This window comes from Triturus cristatus, chromosome 6, assembly GCF_964204655.1.
Source record: "Triturus cristatus chromosome 6, aTriCri1.1, whole genome shotgun sequence".
NCBI lineage: Eukaryota > Metazoa > Chordata > Amphibia > Caudata > Salamandridae > Triturus > Triturus cristatus.
In genome coordinates, this window is record NC_140589.1 from 1,553,980,555 (window position 1) to 1,554,005,765 (window position 25,211).

At 47.7% G+C, this 25,211-nt stretch overlaps 1 protein-coding gene across 1 annotated transcript in view; it reads right to left on the reverse strand.

Annotated features, from left to right (window-relative positions):
- KIF16B (kinesin family member 16B) overlaps positions 1-25,211 on the reverse strand; it is a 1,684,060-nt gene that overhangs the window by 225,819 nt on the left and 1,433,030 nt on the right. Inside the window, exon 23 of the mRNA XM_085612707.1 lies at positions 7,599-7,721. Within this exon, the coding sequence (XP_085468833.1) occupies positions 7,599-7,721 (123 nt within the window). The remainder of the gene's footprint in view (positions 1-7,598; positions 7,722-25,211) is intronic.

Genomic DNA, 25,211 nt, shown 5'->3' on the forward strand with positions numbered 1-25,211 from the left:
AGCTCAGAGCTAACGGACAAAGGGACCCTACTCCGCCCTGCTTATTGCAGTACCACATGGTGCTTGTGTTGTCCATCAGGATCTGCATCAGAATGCTCAAATGTCCCAAAGCAGAAATACTTTGAGGGCCATATGCTAGATACGAAGGTCCAAAAACTGATGAGATGGCAGTTATCCAAGAATTCTGGGTCGGGTAAAGAGACTTGCCTTCCCAATGTCAGGTTGGTGTTGATTTGCCACCAACAGAACAAAAACTAGCAGAACATGGGGAGAAGCAATCAAGAAATGGGGGGGGCAAACAATATGAAAGACCGAATGGTCGGAAGTAATTGAATGCTAGTCTAGAAGAAAAAAGGAGCCCCTAAAAATGAGTCATGGCTGTCTTTGAAGCAGTATAATGCTGAATCTGATTTCTACCATCAAAGGACATGTCTATGATTGAAACTCTGAGATCCTCAGAAAGCCTGCTTCAGTGCATCCAAGCCGAACTTCAAATGATGACACTGGTGCCCACACAAACTGAAGTGCCAAGGTCTGAACCTTAAAATATTCTTTGATGTGCACTGACTATCCTGTACTGTCCGGGAGAAGGAGTTCCCTTTGGACGAGAAAGGCTAAATCTCACCTGTCATGTCCCAGACAGCGTGACTGTAGCAGCCCAACCAATACACAGCATTCAAATAATAAAGCAAAAGACTAGACAAAGAGAATGTTTCTTGATAATAGAATCTTGTCTATAGCTTCTCTGTCTGGTAGAGCAGTGGGGAAAGAGTTTTTACTGGCTTTACTCCTGGAGAATTGAATGGTATGGATCTCAGAAGTAGGATGCTGTACCTGCAAGGTTGAATAACATAGCGCTGGTCAGTGTCTTCTTGAAATAGGGCGATTCATTGTCATGGTGGGCAGGGCTCAGGGAAGCAGCCATCACAATGTCCATCAGGGTATCCCTAAATGGCAGTAATGGCTCCAAAGAAGATGACACAGGCTGCAAAATATCAGTCATAAGGTTATCCTTATTTTCCACTGCAAGCAAACATAAATCTAACATATTTCGGGCACTGCATATTATCGCTGTAAAGGAGACACTGTCTTCCTTCAAGGGTCCAAGAATGAATTTAATTCCGGTAAACTGCCTAAGCCACTTACAATTAGGAGATCAAGATACTAATCCAGAATCAGTGTAAAGTGCTGGGAGTAAGTGGTCTACCTACTCATCATCGTATTTTTTGCAGGGAACTTGCTCAAAGGGTCTACATCTTCCTGAAATACTGCCTCTGAGGCACAAAAACTGGAGGAGACTCATTCTCAATCTAGTGTTGTGATTTGTTAATGGAATAGTGCATCCCAGGGCGCTTCCTAGCCAAAACCGGTTCTTAATCCACAATCAGAGTCAGAGTGGAGTCTGGTATCAGTTACTCTGGGTTTGGACCATTCCACTACATGTAGAACCAGCTGAGCCTGTATCAAGGCAGTCAAATCACAGTTCGGTGTCAGTGGTAGAATGAGCCATGGTCAAATGAAGTCTGTCAGGGATGGGAAGGACCCACCGCAGGAAGTCTGAATGGAGGCCCAACAGATCTATGGTGCCTGAAGGCATGCCAGAAAGATCCACCACTAGGCTAAAGAACTGCAGCACAGACTCCTTGAAGGGCAGAATCTGCTGCAGAGTTTAAAGTGGCCTATGAAACTTGAGGCATACTGGCTCCAGAACCAGAAATGGTTCAGAGTAGGACATCAAAAATAGAGAAGGAGCCATCCAACAATGAGAGATCTCTCTAGAGTAGGAGTATCCGGCAGGTGGAGAACCCCATCAGGACTTATGTTTTCTTTTAAACTTGTCTTTTGACTTTGCCTTTGACCTACCCAAGGGGATGGTGAGCACAAACAGCCTAGCTAAATGGATAGGGAGAGAACTTGCTTCTTATGATTGGCTGTGCAGACTTTAGCTTCTCATTTCCAAAAGGCTTTTTGATGCATCAGGAAGCATTTGTCAAAGGATTTGCATTCATTCTTGGTGCTGAGGCTGCAAAGGATGAAATTGTGCGTCATGAAACTGACATCTGCTTGTGACAAAAGTTGCACGGTTTGAACCTTTTTGTTAAGGGTGAAGAATTTTATGCACATTGCAAATAGTTTTTTAGAAAACAACTTTAGTAAAGGAACTAAAAGCAATAAGAGAACAGCTCAAAATCAACATCAAAGGACACAGAAAAAGAGACACTTCCTTTAGTATGCAGAGTGGCATCTATATGCAGTTCCCGGTCATCTTGTCCAAGGCAGGACGGAGTCATAATGGAGGAAAATGGTACTACCTGCCGGCATGAAGGAGCTATTGCAAGTGTTTACGGATCCTGTCTGGCATCTGGGGTGATTCCAGGATGAGGATATATCCATCAGAACATAAGTTGCCATCAAGGTTCATTCTTCAGTATCTTCACTCCATCTTGTAGCAAGGGTTGATGTTGGTCCAGGCTCTCTTTAGAGATGTACATCACATTGTGGTGCCTTTCATGCTGGGTAAATTTAACACCAGAACACAAGTAGAGCTTCAGGTGTGCTAGAGGCTTAGACATAACCAGAAGGAAATGGACAGCATGCTGGCTCTACACTTCAGAAACCACTTTCAGCAACAATGTGCATAAAAGGTCCTCAGTCCAAACGATGTTTCGAAGCTTAGCATTTGGGCAGATGTACACAGCATGGTTCAGCCAATCAAGTTGGGTCAGGTTTACCCTCAGGAAAGAAGAATTTGCAAAGGCAGAAGACTCTTCCTATATGCAGTGTCTCCGTGCAACCACCTAGGGCTTAATTGGTGGGATAAATAATAGGGCAAAAATTAGTAGTGGAGAATGGAATTCTTCTTTGTAGGCAGCACACCTCCTTCTGTTAAATACCATTCATACAGTAAAATAATATTTGCATTCAGTTATGGATAACTCTAACAAACAGGTACACAAGTAAAGTTTGCAAAGCCCTTCATTTACTTGATTGTAAAGGGTGTCATCAGCAATGGCTTTGCATGATGTTCACAAACTACTTTCATGTGGCAATCAGATGGTCAGATACGATAACACTTTTTTCTTTTTAAGATAATGTTTTAAGCCGTTGACATTTAACAAAATGATCTTAAGGGGAGATGCGACCATTGCGATGGTGACAGAGAGGAGAAAACAGGTAGCTGAACCTAGATAAGGCCAACTGGTGTACCGAGCTGGGTGGTGGTAGTGTGATGTAGAAATGTTTGGGGCAGAAATAGTGTACTCCAGGTCTTTGTAGAAAAGGAAAAGAGCAGTCCAGCATAGATATACAATACAGACGTGCAGTAACTTGTGCGTGTGGCTAATGTGGAAGGGGGATACGTGGGTAAAAGTGAACAAAAGGCGTTCAACACACAAGAGATTTAGGATACTTGCAGAGATGCACACTATCTCACAGCTTTCATCGGTGGATATGGTACCTCTACAAGAGCTTCCTGCAGCTGCAAGAGAGAACTTTTGACCCTGGGGAAGGAAACGTTTAGAACCTATGACGCAAATCACTACATTAATTTCATTTGCAGGATAGGGACGGGGCAGGAGGAGAATGAGAGTACATCATTCTGGATCGGCACCACCTAGTGCGGGATATCCAGCAGAAGAGTAATTTCAAGTCTCTCGTAGCAACCGGTAGCCAGACGGCAATGGTAGCAGGAGATGGCAGCCCAATTGAACATTAGCTGGGCATTGTCAATAGCGTAAAAGGTGGGTTAGGTGCAGGAGGGAATCGAGGGAAGCAGGAGGAGTGGTTAAAGGAAGGGGCGGTCCAGCCTGATCCATAGATATAGGGGCAACCACTGTGGGTCCGCGTCCCAGGTCACAGAAAGATTGTGAAGCCTTTTGGCTTGGGGTGCAACGTTTAAAACACAGTCGCACTTGGGAAACCCGGCTGTGGCCACAGAACGGGCAAACAGAGAAGTGATGTTGTCAGGAACTCAAAGAGAGGCTTAAGGATCTGGTAGTGACCTAACTCTCCTTAAAGCGCTTGAGTGCCTTGTTAGCCGTATGGCCAAACAGGCAGAAGCCATCAAAGGGCATGTCTAGCAGTGAAAAATTGACGTCCCCTGAAAACCAAGTCGATCTCAGTCAGGCGTATCAGTGGAGCACCCTGCCAGCGAGTCGGTGGTGTCCAGTCTACACTAAATGGTGAACATCGCTGCGTACCAACCATCTAGCAATGGCCGGTTCAAGTTGGCCCTGATCCTCTTCCGGGAGCGTATGCAGCAGCTGCGCAATCGAGTCCTACAATGTGTGAGTGTATCTGCCCAAGAGACATGCAGTGTTCGCCAACCACAAAGCCAGGCTGGTGGTAGAAAAAAATCGACTTACCAACGGTAGCCAGCCTCTTTGATTCCCTATTTAGTAGGGTGCTAGGATATGCACTTGGGTTCAGTTTGGCCATTGAGACCTGCACCACCAGAATGGTAACTGAAGCAATCATTCAGTGTGCGGCAGCCTCCGTGCAGGGTTTAGTCCAAGCCCCCAGGAGAACATCGGAGTGAGCCTCATTAATGGGGAGCAGGGCTCGGCAGAGCTCACCTCCCCAACGACTGAAGCACCTTAGTCAAGACATTGGTCTTGACCTTGGCTGTGAGGGATCTGCAGTTTGAGGACCTCTGCTGCCCTTCACATCACCATGGCAAATGTTCTCCTTCGTTCGTGGCAGGGCCCACAGGAGAAACTAAGCTAGAGTCTAGAGACGTGTCCAGACCACTAGTGTCGCCCAGCTCTTCATACCAGTTCTCCTCCTGGTAGGAATCATCCTTTAGGAGCCCATAGCCCTCTTCATCAGTACCCCACTTTGAATGGGTGGGTATTTTGAAGCAAGGCAGGTATAGGGCAGTTTGACGCAGTCCAGCAGGCATCTGAGTCGACGTAGAGTGTTGTCTCTGAGTCGGTGAGGAGGATAGGCAGAGCTGGAAATGGCAAAAAAGTGGACTGAAATCAGCAAACATTCTGGTGCCGGTGTCAGTCTGGATTCGGGAAAGGATAAAGAAGGCCAGGCTGGAATCGGGGAAGGACTCGCCTGCGCCAATTCAGCAGGGGCACTTCTTGGCTCTGTGGGACCCTAAGGCGCATCAGATGGAGCCGCTGGCCAAAAAATGAAGTACATGGCATTACAAAACTCCTTGAGTTGGGCAGAGGTCGCTCCAGGGAACTTGACGCGTGGAGCAGACCCAGCTGCTGGCACCACAGGTGGAGTGCAAAGGGTGGGCCTAGAAGCACAGTGCTTGGTAGAAGAAGCTGAAAAACACTTCTTGTGTTTCTTCAATGACTTGAAGTTGGATGAAGGTCGTCTGCAGGATCAGCTCCGTAAATGGGCTTAATACATCTCTCGGGATTGGGACTGTGAATGGCACAGAGCCTTCTTTTGTCACGCCACCAGGAGCTTCATAGTCCACTTACAAATCACCATGGATGCATTGACTTGCAATCGGCGCAGGCCCTGAGTTGTGGTTCAACCCCAGACACCACAGGAAAATCAAGTGGGAATCAGATACAGGCATCTGTCTGTGACATTCCTCACACGGTTTAAATTTCATGGGCTTGTTGTGGGCATATCCCTCACACACCTGGAGCAAAGCTCAAAAATAATCAAAAAACGTTCAAAAAAGTAGTAAACAAATGACCAGGCGAGTTCACCAAATCCATTCTTTTGGCTTGGAAAGAAAGCAACTGATGCCAGTGCACTCAGGTGGCGCTTATATGGACGCTGTGCATGTCACTTCTGACACGTATGATGATGGTGAGGAGTCATTTGACGATACTTACTGCCACACAGAGGTACTGTCCAAGATTCAAGATTTTCTGGATCCAGTCTGGTCCCTGGAGAATGTTTAAGGTTAGGGGTTTGAAGTATCTATCAGAATACTTACATCCATCAACTTACGATAGTCAACTGTATCCGAGGATGGGAGAGGAAGTAGCTTTGCGATCTCACTACTTTCATCTGTGTCATGGTGCATGATCTCACGCATATCCAAGACATCAGAATCCGACCCAAAGATATTGTGCATAATTTTCCACTACTATTCCCGTTGTTCCTCTGCCTCCTCTTTCGGCAACTGTTGCTCCTCCATCAAGGGTTGATCCTCCTCCTGGATCCATGAAAAAAATCTTGGGATTTGACTAGAGGTTGAATCCTGGAAGGGCCCAATGGAGCCAGTATTTAAGGTGCCGCAACTGGTGTTGGAGGCTTGGGGCAGTGCCAACTTGTCTAGTCAATCGACAGATGAGGTGAAGTCGAAGCACGCTTCAACTTTTTTCTTTTTGTGAGACCGAGACCTACCAAAACGGCTCGACAACTTGGAGTGTGATGAGGACCTGGAATCCGTGACTGCTCCTGGGACCATCCTCTAGACCAGGATCTCGAGCATCGTGGCGTCACATGTCAAGCTGCCAGGAGCTTGAGGGATCACTCCCTCAAGGCCTTTGGATGCATGGCACGACAGTCAAGACAAGCCTTTGGGTCATGGTCTCGTTGAAGGCGCCAGATACAAACAAGGTGCAGGTCCATCACCGACATGTTGGTGACAAGAGCCACAGGGCTTGAAGCTGGCCTTCCCCTATGACATATATGCCACACCAGGGTAAGACCTCAAAAAAGACTGACAAAACTTCTAAAAAAGCTTAGTCAAAAAGTGACTAAGGAGTAGCTGCTCCCGGATCGCCACGGACTGCCGTGGAAAGAAAAGAACAGACATCAGCGCGCATGGGTGGTGCCTACATAATTTCCAGCATGGATGATGTCAAACGACGTCATGCAGAGCTGAACTACGCCACCTAACTGGCGTGCAAGTGTACTGCTCATGAAAAATTTCCAGATCCAGTCTGACTGGGGATAATTCTATGGTAAGGAACCTGCGGCTAGAAGTCCTTATCAGATATAAAAATATAAAGCAACTCTTCAGTTTGTTTTTATCATAGTTACTACTCATATTGTGTGGACAAGGATAGGATTTTGATTTTAAAATAATTCTTTAAATGTATCTATTGTATCATTGTGTTCTTAATTATGAAAGAAAGGGGGTCTAGAAAGCTTATTCTCAGGACTTGAAAATCCATAAAACTTACCAATCTGTTTTCCAGTCCAACATGCTGTCGCTACCGCAAGACCCATTCCAATCTAAATGGCAATATTTTAACTATATAGTGCATATAACAGGAAACAACAGCATATGCCAAATATACATTCTCGCCTGTTAGGGCACAATGCTTCAATACATGCTTTTGAGAACCATCATTTACTTCATTAATAGTTTAATTTTCCTGAAAAGCCTACGCACAGACGAGACAGAAGAATATGATCAATCTGTCCAAAACAAATACTGATCTACGAATAATGTACTTGAATCCTATGATTTTATACAACTGCAGAGTTCCATACCAGGCTGCGTTTTGAGCTCATTGTACATGAGCTCTTCAATATGTCTTGATACATGTTGTGTAAATTATAAAACTTTAGCAATGATTACCATGTAAAAGGTTTACAACACCTGCAACGTGAGGCACAGTATATATTTACTGACATAAGAAGGGTAACAGAAACTCAAGAGAACCTACCTTTATCTCAAACTCGTAGTGCTCATCCTTTCCTTGGCCACAGAGGACGTACCGTGGAATGCTTATTTTAATTGGGTTTTTAAGATCATATTGATTCGCTCCGAGAGAGCGTGTGACTATCCGCTAGTAGAGAAAAAAACACAAGACAACAAAGAATGTTATTAGTGCTGAAAGATGTACTGTGTAAACATACATTACCTCTATACATAAATATAACTAAAACACATGCCTAATCTGCAATACGTTTTCAGGGTATTAGGTAGTAAACTTATAGATCACAAGTATTCTATTGTTCTATCACGAGATGGCAACACATAGCAGACGGGCATACTGACACCTACCCAAAAGATTAAAAAAAGATCAAACTTCTGTGCATTCATGTGTGCCTATAAAGGAAAACCTCTACACAGAAACCTCTGATTTTTTCACGTCTCCTTTGAGAGACAGTGACCTACTCCTTCCTGTCTACTCTTTTCTCTGGATGGAAGTTCCTCCTTAACAAGTATGCTATGTGTCTTCTAGATGTGTTACTGCTTTTTCTGCCTAACTGGGCCCCGGCTGGGCTTCTGGGCATGTACCTACTGCTATAGTGCATATCCATGCCTCCATGTAGTGCTTGTTGGAGGTGCACATCCTCCCCTTCACTGACTCCCTTTTGGGTTTGGGGCTAGATGTTGTTGCTGGCCTCTATCAAAGGATGTGGACTCACCCCCAGAAATAGAATGGCTGGGTGTGGCTCTTTCAATATGGGCTTCATGCCTAAGCTTGGGCACGGTAAAACTATTTAGTGTGTGGTGCCTACGTCACCTTTGCTGGAGCACAGGCGACTAACCTCTATTTTCTCTGTAAAGTGCAGGTTGGGCTTAGGCTTCCAATTATGCTCCTTACTGGTGTTCAGGCTTGTCTGATGTTTTCTAATCACATTACCTATGTATGGATTTTGTCTGCCCCAATTTTCTTACGATGCATGTTAGGGGCAGTCTGTTAAAGTGTAGACCCTGCTATTCACTGGCTTGGACTGACTAGCAGTTTCACTCTGAGTGAAGATGATGTGAACTTCTTCAATGGATATGGACTTCATACCCTCTCCTACTCCTCCCCAAGTCCCTTTCCTGGAAGGACTCAATGTAGGCTCTCTGCATGTGCTCCTGACTTGGCTTGGCATGGAGGGGTTCCTTTCCTATGTGCAGCCTTTGGGCCCCTCAACGTGGATGGTTGAGTGCTCTAACTTTGTCCTGAGGTGCAGGTTGGTTTGGACTTCCCCTTCTGGCCTGGACTTGTAAGAGATATGAGGCCTTTCACTTTGTCTCATGGCTGTGCATGCCTATGCATCCCTGCTAGGCTTGTTAGGGATTTAGTTGTACTGGTTCCGATGTTAGACCTGACCTTTCCTGGCTCCCCACTAGACTTGGGGATTAGGTGTGTCTGCTCAGTGTGGGGTGCTATTGGCACCTTCACTGGTGGACAGGTGAATGCCCTACCCCTTTTACTGCTGGGGTGTGGGCTGAACTTATGCTTTCTTTGTTATTCTCTGCTGGGATTGGAGCTTGGGAGGTATGTACTCTGTGTCCCTGTCTTATGAATGAATGAATGAATGAATGTTGCACGTGTAGAGCGCACTGTCTCTCGCAACTGAGCATCCTGGCGCTAAGCTGGAGACTGACAGGGATCCTTATGTGAGGGCACAGGGAAGCAGGAGAAAGGAGGGAGGAATTAGCTAGATGAGGAAGTGGCAGAGTACATCAAGGCAAAAAAGAGACAGCTCTTTAGGCATTTAAAAAAAAAAACTTTCTTCAGTGTCAATGAAGTCAAGCATGCTGAAGAGTTGGTTCTAGGGTTTGGACCCCAGCACCATAAAGGACTCTACCCCCCCCCACACCTGGGATTTCAGTCTGTAAGACGGAGGCCTTAAAGGATTGGCATCAGAAGATCTTAACGTCCTCTAGGGCCTGTAGTTGTAAAACCAGGCAGTATGGTACTTGAGTAGACTTGAAGGCTCTTAAGACTAATAGTACGATCTTAAATAGGATCCTTTTGTGGATAGGTAGCAACTGGAGTTTTTCAGGGCAGCTGAAGTGGAGCTTCGCTTAAGGAATTGCAGCACCAATCTTGGTACAGCATGTTGTACCATCTGGAGCCTGTGGATTAGCAGTTGGGAGCATCCTGTGTAAAGACTATTGCAGTAGTTAATTCATGATGTAATAAGGGCACAGGCTATGGTCTTCCTGACGGTGAGAGGGAGGAAATTAAAGAATTGTTTTAGGGACTTAACCAGTTTGAAACACATGCCTGCCACTGCCGAGGCTTGTGAGTGAAAGGAGAGGGTGATCTCAAATTTGACTCCAAGGTTTTTTGCTGCTTTCAAGGTGGCAGGGGGTACGGAGTTGGGCCACCATTGTGTGGGGGAGAATTGGTTCGATTTGCCAAAAAGTAATTTTTCAGTTTTGCTTGTGATGCATTTGAGGTGATTGTTTTGCATTCAGAGGATGACATTGGAGTAACAATTTTGAAAGGTGAGTTCAGTGCTGGAAGAATTTTTGTCTAAGGAGAGGATCAGCTGTGTATTATCAGCATAGGAAGTAGTAGCGATTTGGTATGAGGCAATAGGAAATGAGAGGGTCGTTTTCACCTCTATGCTACTGCCTCCTTGTTGGGCTGATTTGGGAAGTGTGCTGCTTATATGATGTTTGTACTCTTTCCCAGCCTCCCTTATAAACCTGGTGTTGGAATCGGGTTTACCCTTACTGACTGGGTAGTGCGCTGGGCTTGGTCTTTTTCTTTGCTCCTGCTGGGCTTCTAGCTTGTGGCACGTGTGCCGTTACACCATCTCTGCCAGGCCTGGGTTTCAAATTTCCTTCAGTTTTCCTCTTCATTGATCAGGGAAATGTCTTTTATACCCCAATTGGTGTGGTCTTACCTGCTCTTTGGGAGTTGCTGGGATGTATAGTGCTTATGGAATGGGGTTTTGACACCCAGTTCTGTAGAGCAGCCCTGCTGATGACTCCCTATGTTTGGTGTTCTTGGTATGTAGGCTCATTTACCATATTCTGTATTAGTGTGACCATCCTCTGCCTGCTTTGGAGTGCTGCCTTTTTTCTTCCTTCGGCTTCCAGGCTGATTTTTGCTGGAAGTGCAGTCCTTTTGGGTGTGCAATGGTATCCTTTCAGTTTGGTCTTTCTGTCTCCACCCCCTTAGTTTCTTGGGTGGTGTTTGGTGTTGGGCTGATGCCTGTGTTTTCTGCTGTGTAGACTCTTGGCCCAGGGGCTGAATACTGTTGTCTCAGTTTGGCACAAATTGGCTTTCTGATGTGGTCTCCTCTCAATCCTTGTTAGGCTACTTGTATGTATTTTCCACTATGGGTTTCACCTCATGGTTTGGCTTGGGAATGGCTCCTCACACTTCACTGCTTTGGGATTATTTTTAGGCCACCCTCTAGCTTTTATAGACTTGGAGCTATGCAGTTGGTTTATTCTGCTTTCCGACTCTTTTTGCAGCTTATGGAAAGGAGACTGAAGTTTGGCCACATGCTGCAATCTGTTTCCCTTTTGCTTGGTTTCCCTTGTGCCTTTTGGTTCTAATGTGGATTTGATCCTCATGCTCCCAACTGGATTTGGGGCTTCTGGTTGCCATTTTTTCCATTGTGCCAATTCCACATCAATGCTGAGGTTAGTATCATGGTACTGTGGGAGTTGGAGCTATGTGGCGCCCACATTTGCCGTTTGTTTTTTCATATGCGGACTCCTTGTTAGAACTGTCCCAAACTGGTAAAGGTAAGCTTTTACCATGTGAGGAGTGCTTCCCTCCATCTAAAATATGACTGGCTGGATTGGTGTTCTTTTTTCAGCCTGGTTTTAGCTCCTCCTATCCCTGCCACACTGGCAGAGTAAAGGCATTCTTGTGCAACGCTATATGCCTTTCTAGGTAATGTCTGGGGTGTGGATTTCGTGCCTGTTGCGACTCCATGCTCTCTGTGGCTAGGTGTACTGGTTGTTCGCATTGGGTGATGTTTCCTTTGTGTTTTGAATGAATGCACTTATTGTGCCCCAGACACTTTATGGTCCAAGGGTCTGAGTGCCCCGCCACTTAGGTGCCCTGGCTGTTTGTAGCTTCTTGCTTTGCCATCTCCCTCCTCCCATTGATGTATACCTATGGGTTCCTGAGGATATTATGGGTTGTCTTGTCCTCCTAGGGCTGCGCTGTTGGTGCCTTCTTTGCTGGTCATGCCCTACCAGCTTTGCGGCGCTTGAATCATATTTGCTGCAAAAGATAGATTGCTCTGCTGCTCCAGTCTGCTCAGCCTCTTGATGGATAATACTTCTGGGATACTGCTAACCCCTTCGGATTGAGTGTTTCTGGTTGTCAGTTGTGCTTTCAACCATGGAGAATGTGATGCCATGAGAATGCTTCCTCTAAATGCTGCACACTTTTATGGCTGGCTTTTTGGCTCTGGGTTCCAGTGGTTCCACCGCCTGTGCTCCATGGTTGGGTGTGGAATTTCCTTCCCTGGGCTTGCTTTGCCTTCTTGTTGGGGTAATGGGCTCCCTCTCCTGCTACACTAGTTTAATATGGAATTTCATCAAGTGCATTTGCCTTGGTTTACTAGTTGGACACTGGATAGGGACTGAACCTGCCCATGGCTGTGACCGTTTGGTTGCTTGCTTCAGGTTCTCTGGTGTGTATGTAACCATTTTCTTATTTTCTGGAGGTACACACTTGTCAAGCCTCACCTGTACTATTGTGTGTGTAGGCATGAATTGGTGCATGGCATGCATGCCTGTTGGCTTCTGGACTTATCTCTTTCAGTGGCATGCCAGGGTCCTGGCCTCTTTAGGGTTTAGGGTGTGCTCTTTTCATGTAGGCTTCTTGTTTTATTTATCCTAGTAAAACAAGTTATTTACCTTTGGGAACAATTTATCTGATAGAGACGATATCTTGCCGAAGATTCCTTACCTCTGATTCCTCCAGGCGTTAGGATGGATTTAGATTTTTCATGAGCAGTACCCCAAGCGCCGGTAGGTGGAGTCGTTCTGACATCACTTTTCACAACTTTCCTTGCCAGAAGCACTGTACCATGAAGGGCACTGACTTTGGTGAGTCCAAACTAGGGCCACACCATGCATCAGCCCTGATCCTAGAGATCTGTCTGCAGAGAAGGGAGGATCGGTAAGGAGTCTGAGGTTAGATATAGCCTCTCCCAAATAAGGCGTTACTGAAGGCAAGTCATTTGTTCGTCTAATAGAGAGGTCTAGCCGCAGATTCCTTATCTTTGAATAAATACCCAAGCAGTACCATTCCCGGTGGAGGGTCTGCAGACAAATTTAAACAAGGAATTTCTGCAGTACCGAATGGGCAAAATGCCCATTCTTGCAGATCTGACTTGCACTCCTTACCTGCGCAGATGACCTGTGACCACTTCCATCACCTTGGTGAACACCTGGGGGCGGTTGTAATGCCAAAAGAGAGCACAGTGAACTAAAAATGCTTGTGGCTTACCGTAAACCATAGTTAGCACGATGGGCAGGCAGGATGGGTATATGAAAATAGGCAACCTGCAAGTCAAACGCTACTATCCAGTCGCCTGGATCCAGGGCAGAAAAGACCTGAGCCAATGTGAGCATCCTGAACTTCTTTTTGAGGAAGCTGTTGAGAGCTCTGAGATTTAGGATAGGATCAAGACCATTGTCCTTTTTGAGAACCAGGAAGTAGGGGGAATAACAACGAAAGCCTACTTCTGGCACTGGAACCCTCTCTGCGGCTTCCTTGAACAAGAAAGTGATGACTTTCTCACAGATAAGGGACAAATGGTCCTCCGTAAGCCTGTCATCAGATGGTGGCATTTAAGGAGGGGCAGTCTTGAAGGGAAGGGAGTAGCCCCATCACACGATCTGCAAAACCAACCTGTCTGATGTTAGGGACAGCCAGTGGTGGAGGTGAATGCGGATCCTGCCACCGACTGGATGCCCATGGTCGAAAATTGCAAAATTAGGAAAGTTTGGAGGCTGCAGCTGCAGGGTTGGTGGTTGTTGAACCAGACCGCTGGCTACCTGACCCACGAGGCCAGTATGAACTGGGCCCTCTTCCACGCAGAGGCTGGGAAGATTGCGCGGCTCAGTGGCTGGGATAGGGTTGGCGTGTTTGAAAGTCCCTTCCATGGCCATGCAAGGAGTAAAAGGCACACTGGGGATGACGTAGGGCAGTTGAGCAGCCCAAAGACTTGGCCGTAGCCTGCAAGTCCTTAAAGTGTTCCAGCGCCAAGTCTGCCTTGTCTCCGAAGAGACAGGTGCCATCGAAGGGCATGTCCAAGAGGGAAGCCTGAACATCCCCTGAAAAGCCAAACTTTCTCAGCCAGGCGTGGCATCTGACGCCCACTGTAGACAAAACCGCTCTGCCCAGTCGGTCATGCCCAATCCACAGATATAGTGAACTTCTCTGTGTCTCTCCCGTATGTGACTACTTCAGAGAGAATAGCCCGGGCCTCCTCCAAGACCTGTGGCGCCACTTGCGCAACTGTTTCCAACAGGCATACGGTGTTCACTGACCGCAATGCAAGGCTGATGGAAGAGAACATTTTCTTCCCCAGTCTATCCAGCCTCTTGGATTCCCTGTTCAGGGGAGAGGCAGGGAACGCACAATGGGAAGTGGAAGCTTGGATCACCATTCCCTCCGGGGTTGGGTGAGGAAATGTGGGTCCCCTGCAACAGGGCTGTAACAGCGACAAATAGTCCTATTCACAGGAGCCCCTGTGCTGGGTTTGAACTGGGTGCCCAGAAGGATGTCATTGAGGGCTTCATTGAATGGGAGTAGGGGTTCGAGGAGGAGCTGCAGCACCTCTGGCAAGATGTTGGTTTTGACTGCCACCTAGGAAAACTGAAGGTCAAGGACCTTAGCCGCCCACGCACCACCACTGTGTATGTAGCTGACTCCTCCGTAGCCACAGTAGGATGAGAAAACATGCCCGTATCTGCAGATGTATCCAGTCCAATGGCATCAATCAGTTCCTCACATCAGTCCATATCCTGATCACAAGGCTGGTATTCTAAAGGATCCAGCAACCCCTCCCATTCCTCCCCAAAGCCTAGCCTTTCGGAATAGGGCTTAGGCTCTGACCTAGGACATGGGGGTTCTGTTGGCACTGGAATCGGCGTTGGTCGATGCAGCTATGGCTCTGTGTTGCATTCGGGCACCACAATGGGGCTGGTGCCGCTGGTGGATACCGCCGGGAGAATCGGCATCGGAGCCGGCGACAGGGAAGATCGGAGTGGCACGACCAGCACTGGTCTGAATCCATGACCGGATGGGGCCCTTTCCCATCCAGAAGGTCGAAAGGCGCACCAGAGGGGTCAGGCTGTTCAAATATGAGATGCACGGCTTCATAAAACGCCTTACTCTGAGCAGGGGTCGCTACGGCTCCTCGGAAACTAGGGAGGCGAGGAGCTGGCCCAGGAACCAGGCCGCGAACGCTGATGTTCGTTCATCGCATCGACCAATGGTAGAGGAGAAGTCGAAGCGTGCTTCGACTTCTTTTGCTTTTTGTGGCTCTAAATTGAATACCCCAACCATTACGAGTGGGACAAAGAGGACTTTACAGTCCTGGGACCTTCCTCTTGACCAAAACCGTGACTTCCGCAGAGTCATATGGCAGACTGAGAGCAACTTAAGGGACCATTCCATCAAAGCCTTCGGTGCCATGGCCCAGCAATCAGAGCACGACTTGGAGTCAAGGTCGCTCTCCAGACATCTCTCAGACCAGTACTGGCTGGAACAGAAAGAAAACAGCTGACGTCAGTGTGCCGAGGTGACACCTACATAGGTGACGCGAATGTCACTTTCGGCGTGGAGCCGACCAACGGCGCCTACCGGCCTGCAGGAGTACTGCTCACGATAAATCTTCTGAATCCAGTCTGGCACCTGGGGAAATTCAAAGGTATGGAATCTGAGGCTAAAAGCCTATCAGATTTCCTGTTTCACTGGCCTAGGTCTTTCCCTTCTACATCTTAGGCACTGTTCCGTTGCCTCGTGGGTGACAACCCCACTTCTGGCTTCCTCTTTGGTTTGCCTTTGATATGCAGCGTATGGCAGTCAGCTCATGTGACTTGTTTTGGTTAAGGCATGAAATCTGTTTGTGGCCCTTGTCCTGCATTCCTAAGCTTCCATAAAGATGGGTTTGTTTTAGGTGTACAAAAGGGGGTGGTGATGGACGGAGCATCAGAACCAATCAAACACTCACACCCAGTCAACAGATCTGGGTTTGATCCATCACGTTCTTTAGCCCACTCTGCCACCCCAGTTTGTTTTAGGTGTGTCAGTCTACAGGGGCATTCATGTTTCTTTCCCTCCTTGAAACAATCATCCCTTTTTTGGAATCTACATCCGCATCCGAGTACTTATGAGCCTCTGCCCTCCCTCGTGTGTGCCTGGCTTTGACCATGTCTGCTTGACTTCACTGCTAGTTGACGCAGAATGTTTCTTTGCGAGGGAGTGCTTTGTAGGCACACATGGATGGTGAGATGATTGAAAATATTTATTTTAGTTTGGCAGCATTAAGCCAGTCCCCACGGTTTGGACACACATTATAATGTAAGGACTGGGACAAGCAACTTGAGTAACAGTAATGGGATTATCAGTGCACAGATCACAGCAATGACAAAGCTAATAGGTAAGACTTTAATGTGTTGACATGAAAAAAGACATGTACAAATGCTGTCTGCATGCTTTAGCATATTAAAGCCAGACATCTGCTTTGCACTTTAACAAAATATATATATAAGAACAAAACTAGATTGCTTCTATACGCTCCCAAGTTAGGCATACAAAAGGAACTGAGGCATGGAAAAATAAAGTGATTAAAGAAAAAGAAACAATAATGTGTTTTATGTTATCGATAGCTGTGTCTGTTGCAAACTGCTGTATACATTTAGAGGCAAAGTATGAGAAATGACAGCAGGAATTACTTCCTTGTCTTAAGGGACAGGCGATAAAGACAGCAAATCCGGAAAGACCTATTCTTCAAAGTGCCCAAACCCAGAGAGGCTTCGGCTGTGAAATGTAGATGGTCACTTTTAAACAGGGGCCTGGTATAAATGAAACACTGCACTATTTTTGCATACAACTTGAATTACATCTTTTGTTATGCTGCACGCATCCCAACAGTGTTTTAATGTATCAAAACATGCAAGTGTCTACAGTATGATCTTTGGAACCTATTTAGTATGAGTTTTTTTTTGGGGATAAACAATTTTATTGTTTTCTTAAACAGAAACTACCAGCAGCAGTCAAGTACAATATATCGCAACATTCATCTGAGACTATCCTTTACATGCACAGGGAGACAAGGTTACATTACACAGTCCTACAAGTCTTATATAGTTATACATTTACAGGGAGACATGCTTAGTGTATCTCCCCAGCCATTTGCCACAGACCTTACGGTATTTAGCTGGGCACCCTCTGGCCTTAAACAACGGTTTCTCTTGTGCTGCACACCAGTCTACGCCTTTGCGCCATCTCGAAATAACAGGGGACTTCGGGTCTAACCAGCTAGCCGCGATGTCTCGCTTGGCTACCATTATGGCCATGGTAAGGAATTGTTTGTCAGCCCGGAAGTCATCCAGGCCATCCGTGATTCTCAGGAGTATATTGAGGGGGTTATGCAGGACCTCCCAGCCCAGGACCTCCGTGAGTTCCTTTTTAGTTTTAGTTTTACATTTTAAGGATTACATTTCTATGTATAACTATAAATGAATTATTGTACAGCAATCTTAAATGAATTGTATAGCAATTGTCTTTGAGTATGCAAAAATGTTACTCATGCAGTATTAAACGAAGGTTTAAGCTTTCAAATAAAGTTTCAGCTTTACAGTCCTTAGAACTGTTTTGGAGGCGGTGAGTGAGGTTTTCATTTAGTCTAATTGGGCCTTCACTTCACCTACTGCAATTTGGTCTCTGATTGTCCAAGGCACAGGTGCACACTCAAAGCTGAGGAATTGGAGACCCTGCCTGTGGGCATGAGACCAGTGCAATGTGCCTTACTGCTACAGATGGAGCCAGGCCCTGTCAGTAGATAGTGCTCAAGTTATTATAAAAATAAAAATAAAAAATGTAAGAAAGTGCAGGGGCCAAAGATTGTCTGAGCCTGTCGCCAGTGCAGTTGAATGCCGGCACAGTTTAATACCGAGGCTGACTATTCTCGATTTCACGTCATAAGTCTCTGTATCTCAGTCTTGCAGGTTCTTTTTCATCCTTGCTTTCTACATTTGTCACTATTTTCCTATATTTCTTTTGATTCTTCTTTCTCTCTTTACATCCTTTCTCACGCTCGATATGGGTCAATGTGTGATGATGAGTCCAGATCTCCAAAAGTGAGTGCCAGCGCCAACACCCAACTAGCACTGGCCCAAACTAGTCCCTGATTTTGCATCATACCAAAAAGCTATAAAAATAGATATACAAATTAGTAAAAATACAAAGCAACTAGCAGAGGAGGAAAAGAAGGAATTTAGATATTATGAACTCCTCAAGGAAGTATCATAATGTCAATGTTTAGTTTTGGAAGTCAAGCTTGCCACCCTGTACTGGGTAAAAAGAGAACAGGAAGACTATCTCTAACACCTTCTACGAAGAATGAGGTGGGAATAAACAAGAAGGTTTTGGCACAGACAAATACTGTATACCTGCCTGTATTTTTAAGTGAACCTAGAATAGCTGCACAGAGGATGTGATCAGGGATGCACAAATATTGCTTCATTGTAAAAAAAAATAAACAGTGACCAAGTTACTTACCTTTGGCAACACTCTTTCTGGTGGATACTCTAATTACTAATTTATCACCATGTAAAAAACCCCGGGTGCCAGATGGGATCTGCAGATTCTTCTCAACATTGCTACAGCGCACCAGAATGCTGACATTGTGCAGCTCTGCTTTGACTCCATCCTGCCTTGGAAGTGACGCTGTAGCCACATATCTGCCCCACTGCTGGACAGGGATGTCAGTTTCTTTCTTGACTCTCTCTGCTCCACCGCACAAGTTTAATAATTGATCAGATGTGACAGAGAGTAGATCTTTAATTTGGGGCCTTTTTACAGAAAGGGAAGTTTGGAGGAATTTGTGGTTAGATAGAGTATCCACCAGAATGAGCATTACTGACTAAGTAACTTGTTCTTCTCTATTTCTAACCACAGATTTCTCATCTATTGAATAGATAAAGTAGTACCTCTCAGGGTAGTGGGTCTGTAGAAAAAAACAAGTTACTTACCTGTACACTGCGGTTCTCCAGAATTGATATCTTTTATAGATTCACATGCTTCAATCTTCCCCGTTGTCATGGTGGGAGTCCCACTGTAACGGTAAAATAGCAGTATAAAAGCCAAAAGGACAATCTCCCTTGAAAATCAATAGTATTTAGTAACCAGTTAGCCTCATTAAAGAACATCCAAACTCCAGCCTATCACATCACAGACTCTTGAGTATCCATCCTCTGCAGGGCGTCCATACCTCAGATTTCGAGCACGAGTGTAGTTAGTAAAACAATAGAGGTGTGGAAAGGTGCACCTGTAAGGGGAGGACGGAGGGCCGCATGTGAATCTATAAAAGATATCAATACTGGAGAACCACAGTGTACAGGTAAGTAACTTGTTTTTCTCCAGTATTGTATCTTTTATAGATTCACATGCTTGAATCAGACTAGTAAGCAGTACGTAATAGATAATGGAGGTGGGAAAAACAGGTGAACCATCCCACCATGCGACCTAGTATTATAACCAGAATCTCAAATAAGTAACATGAGTTCTGCATATATATAAAACATAGATAACAGTTGGCAAAAACCAATAGAAGAACAAACACAGAATAGTGAAATAGGCAAGAAGTGATAAAAATAAAGATAATAAAAACTCTTAATAAACCTCAATATAATGAGGCCTACCGTACACGAACAAATGCCGAAGGGCAGCCTGACCAACGGCAATATCCATCTTCCGCAAGGTATCCAGGCAGTGGTGCCTTGTGAAAGTATGGACGTTCGTCCATGTCGCCACCCTGCAGATGTCGGGTAGAGACACTCCAGCAAACAGGGCCGAGGACGTTGCCATCTTCCTAGTGGAATGGGAAGTCACTTTAGATGTAAAGTCTTTCATGGCAATAAAGTATAGTAAAAGAAACCCAACGTACAATTGAAGCTCTAGTCAAAGCCTGAACAATCCTAGGGGCGGAGAAGTCAATGAGGAGTCGGGTAGATTTACGAAAAGGTCTTGTCCTTAGAAGGTAAAACTTCAAACAACGTTTAGTGTCCAAGGAATGGTGAGCACTCTCCGCCGGTGTTGACAGAGCAGAAAAAAGTAAAGGCAGGACTACAGGTTAATTCAGCTGGAACATGGTAGGTACCTTGGGGATGAACGAAGGATTAGTACGGAGCACCACCCTGTCCTGCTGGAATTGAAGGTAAGGTTCCATTGCAGTGAAAGCCTGAATTTCACTAATACGTCTGGCAGACATGATGGCTAAGAGAAAGGCCACCTTCCAAGAGAGGTATCTCAAATCACACTTGTGAATTGGTTCAAATGGTAACTTCATGAGATGAGAAAACATGATGTTCAATTACCAGAGCACTGGAGCAGGTTGAGCTGGTGGGTAGGCTCTAAAAAGACCTTTCATAAATTCCTTCACTAGTCTGCAGGACCACAGGGACGACTGATTTGAACGTCTACGATACCTTGAAATTATGGCCAAATGAACTTTAATCGAAGAATGAGAAAGGCCAGCCTTGTACAGATATAAGAGATATGGCAAAACATCCTCCGGAGAACAGAGGGGACGGCAGGAGTGTTTTGTACTCCAGGAGCAGAATCTCGTCCATTTCGCTGAGTAACACTTGACAGTGGAGGGAGCACAGGCCTTTATGAGTATGGAACGGCACTCCTCAGAGATAGTTAAGTCACCTAATTCCGTGTGGTGAGGAGCAAGGCAGAAAAGTGAAGAGATTGAATTTGTGGATGAACCACTTTGCCTTGGTTCATGGAAAGTAGACGTTCCGAAGGATGAAGACATATCGGAGAAGCCTCTGATAGGCGAAAAAGCTCTGTAAACCAGTATTGCCTTGCCCACACTGGGGCAATGAGAATGATGCGAGAAGGCTCCTGTTTCATCTTTTTTAGATCTTTTGGTATTAACGGGAACGGAGGGAACGCGTGAGCAAACGCCCCTTCTCAGGAAAAATGGAAGGTGTTCCCACGAGAACCTGGCTGAGGAAATCTGCTGGCATAGAATTCGCATTTTTTGTTGAGCAATGTAGTGAACAGATCCAAGCTTGGCGATCCCCAACACTGAAAAATGTTCCCAGCTGAACAGCATCCCTCTCCCATTCGTGACACTTCTTGGTCTCGCTGCTGAGTGAATCGGCCCACTCGTTTAGTACCCTTAGAACGTGCTGGACTTGCAGGGAAGTATTGTTACGATTTCAAGGTTGCGAGTCAGCCTTGAAATTGTACAAGAAGCATTCTGCTTGCTTGACCGGCATGGGGAGGTCAAAGCGTTTCAACGTCCTCCTCTTGTTGAGAAACTGGCTTCTGGGCTACATTAGCATCAGGGAAACGTTTATCGTAGTCACTGAACATCATACATAAGTTTGTGACCTGTGACATCGGAACATTAATGGAAGGTTCCTGAGAACGGTCCTCCTCCTCCTGCTCATAATAGGGGTAATGTTCTTGAAAGGTGTCCAAGAGCTGCATACCTGAGCGTGTGTCCGAAAAGGAATATTCCAAGTATGCAGACTGGTCATCTGGTTGGTCTTCTTCCTCTGATTCTTGGCACTTTATCCTCAGTTGAGAGGGGCTGTAAGCGGGGACATAAGGACCTTCATACTCCGATTCCTGAAAATTCAGGAGGCGAGAAGGAGGCAGAGGAGACATTTTGGAAAAGTCCTGTAACAATGAAGGAATTGTTTTGGAGACTGGCATGTCCATTTTCTTAGTCGACGGGATCACCACCAGACGCTGCGCCGACGGTGCAGCAGTATCCGTCGACGGAGTGTAGGTGCTCGTCGATGGCACAGCACCTAACTGAACCGTCGACGGTGAAGCTCTCGACGACGCCGAACTCCTTACAGAAGCCGTTGACATCACCACTACAGTCTTCGTCGACGCGACAGCCGTCGTCGTCTTAGCCGTCGACGTCGCTGAAGAAACCACAGATGGAGTCCTCGTTCCGACAGTCGTAGGCAGAGAATGCCTCGTCAAGCCTGTTGATGGGTGGATTTTCTGTGAGAGAGTCTGTGGCGCAGAAGGAGGAGCAGAACCAGAACTTTTTGGGGCATGAAATGAGCCAGGTTGCTCCCTTTTCACCTTTTTGTCCACAGGAGACTCATTGCTTTGAGATCTTGACTTTTTAGGATCTCTCTCAACAGAAGAAGGATCCTCTTCCTTCCTTTTCTTAGAGAGACGGAGGACGGGCCAAGCCGTCCACCAGAACACAAAAACCAGGGAAGTCAGTCCACCCCCCCGGAACACCAGACAGAGGACTAAGTCGGACAGAAAGCAAAACTGCTACAATGCGATGCCGCAGACAGCAGGCCAGACTAGGCTGGCAACACAGTGACCCAGGAGAAGGAAGGACCGGGGCGCAACGCAAGCCACTCCAAAACAATCAGCAAGAAGATCGCACTTGCGATATACCGTGACGCCACGGAGAGCAGAAGCCCAAAGGGCAACCAAACCTCCCCAGCACATGATAGAGCTATGTAATAGCTACCATTACCCCACATAGGGCATGTTACATCCCAAGAACATGGGAACCCTTTTAGGAAACAGTTTCCGCAGCAGAGGACAAACAAAAAGACCTGCGGAAAAAACGCAGACTGCTTGCCAATCAGCCAATAAGTAACACACAGAAGGCCTAATCTCAGGGCTGACACGGCTTGCCAACAGCCAAACCACAAATCAAAACGTGCCCGGACCAGCAGCCAACAGCACCAAGTCCTAACAAAAGGACTTGAAGGTACATAAACCATACAGAACACACAACCGGGGCAACGCGCTTCAAGGCCCCAGGAAAACAACTGAAGAACACCTCCCAAAACACAGACCGACTCACAGGTCACTGAGGAGAAGGAGGAGGAGGAGGAGGAGGGGGAGGACGAAGCCCCGCAACAAACCTCTGAATGGCAGAATCCGCAGGGGCGTGGAACAAAAGAGTGCCATCAAAAGGAAGGTCCACCAACCGTTCCCTCATGTTCCCCAGGAACACACTATCCCGTAGCCAGGCATGTCGACGAAGGGCCACCGAAGAAGCCATGGTATGACCAAGCACGTCCGAAACATCCAGAGCTGAGCGAAGAATAAAGGCCGACAGCTCCCGGCCATTCAACACATGGTGCCGGAGATCAACACAGGCACCCTCCTGAGAAGCGGCAAACATAAGGGGCTCCGCCGAGTCCCACAAGCAAGAAGTGGCCCTTGTCAAGACACAAAGAGTGTTAAGGGCCCGCAAAGCTGCGCTAGTGTGGGCGAAGATATTGCGCCCCCAAGAATATAACCAGCGGGCCTCCCGTAACCGGGGGAGACAACACCGATGGGAGGGAGGGAAAGGCAGTCTGTAAGAGATGACACCTGGTAGAGGGGTGGAGAGAAAGACAGACCGGGTCATGCGGCGGTGGCGGTGCAGAAGTGGCTTGGGCACCGGGTCCCCCGTGGCGGGCCACCCCAAAGCCCCCAAAAGAGACGTGTGGAGCGAAGCCTCAAAGGGAAGAAGCAGCTCCCGATCCCTATAGCCCTGATGGAGGACCTCCAGAAGATGATCCATGGGGAAATGGGCAGCTGGATCAACCATGCGCAAGATCCCCGCTGCCGTGGAAACAGCCCGAGCGAAGGCAGCACCAGCCTCCGTAGGGCCCCGTGGCAGGGAAAGCAGTTCCTCGGTGGTCGACGGCTGCAAGCTAAGGCGGCCGTCCCCCAGGCCAACCAGAGGAAGGAAAGGCCAAGACCGTAAAGGAGGAAGGGGGGCCGAGGAATGGGGGACCTGAGGCCCTTCCGGCGAAGACTGCGGGCGCGGCGACAGCGATGAGCCAACCTTGGAAGACACCGGGGAAAACTCCCCGACGCAGCAGCCCGTCTCCGGAGAAGAGGAAACCAACAACCGCCGAACCTCTGGAGAAGAGGGGGTGTCCGAAGACGACTCAATGACCCGACGCCGGCCCGGCGCCGTAGAACCCGCGACAGGTCAACGTCGACTGAAGAGGACGCCAGAACGACCTCCGACAACGCGCGGCGCAGGAGACCGGAGCTGGGGCGGAGCCGGGGCGGCCAAGGAACGGCACTGAAAAGGCATCAACCCGACCTCCGACGAGGCAGCTGCCTGCGTGGAGGGACGAGGGGGGCCCGGGGACACGCTCCAACCCCTAGCCGGCCCCTGTGGCGCCACCAGGGCCAGCAGCTGCCGGCACATGAGCGGCATCACCTGGGCCTCGACGAGGCCTCCGCCTGCCCAGAGGACCGAGGGGGACTCGAGGACAAGCCTGAGCCCCGGCAATCTCCCGCGACACCACAGGGACCCCCACGGGGTTTGCGGCGAGGCAGTGGCACCTGGGTCCAAAGAAGGGAACCCCGAAGGGCCGCACCTCGACGGTCCCACATCCTCCAAACCTGGATCCGAACATGTCGGTGCACAAGTCCCCGCAAGCGGCAAGGGATCCGCAGACGTCCCAGGTTTAGAAGAGGAGAAGAAAGAGTCAAACAGGCCTGCAAGGCCGCCGCATAGGCCTCCATCTGGGCTCTGGTCGCCCCCGCGCCGGGGAACAGCGGATAGGATGGCGGCACGCGGGGCAGCACCACCCGCAGAGAACTCATGCCCCCAACAGGCCGGGGACCGGGCCTCGGGGACAAACTGCGGCACTTACCAACAGGTGAGCGACGTCCTTGCGGCCTGGGAGAAGGACGATGTCAGAGACGGAGGTTCTTGAAGCCATCCGTGGGGGACGGACGCAGCGACGACACCGACCTGGACATGCGCGCCGAAAGGAGCTTCATCCGGCGCTCCCACGGGACTTTGGATTCATTTGCTGACACGCCTTACAATCCGTGGAGTCGTGGTGCTCCCCCAAACACCACCTGCAGATGGGGTGAGGATCCGTCGCCGACATCTGGCGCGTGCAAGACGAGCACGTCTTGAAGCCCGAAGGCATTCGCACACTGTACCCAGGAAAAACGCCCAAAGCGGGAAAAGAGGGCCTGAAACAGGAACAAGAAAACTGACGTCAGCGCGCCGGGGTGGGGCTTATGTGACATCGCTGACGTCACGCCGCGGAGGATGTCGGGACGGAGTCGCGTGGTACAGGCGCGCAGAGATGCTGGGCAAGAACGTTTTCAGGGTCCAGTCTCACCCCTGGGGATAATTCTACGTTAAGGAATCTGCGGCTAGTAGTCTCTATCAGATACACGACATGCCATAAGAAACTGAAGTATGGTGGCCCTGCAAGGGATGGATACTCAAGGGTCTGTGATGTGATTGGCTGGAGTTTGGATGCTCTTTAATAAGGCTAACTGGTTACAAAATGCTATTGATTCTCAAGGGAGATTGTCCCCGTTGCTTTTATACTGCTATTTTACTGTTACCGTGGGACTCCC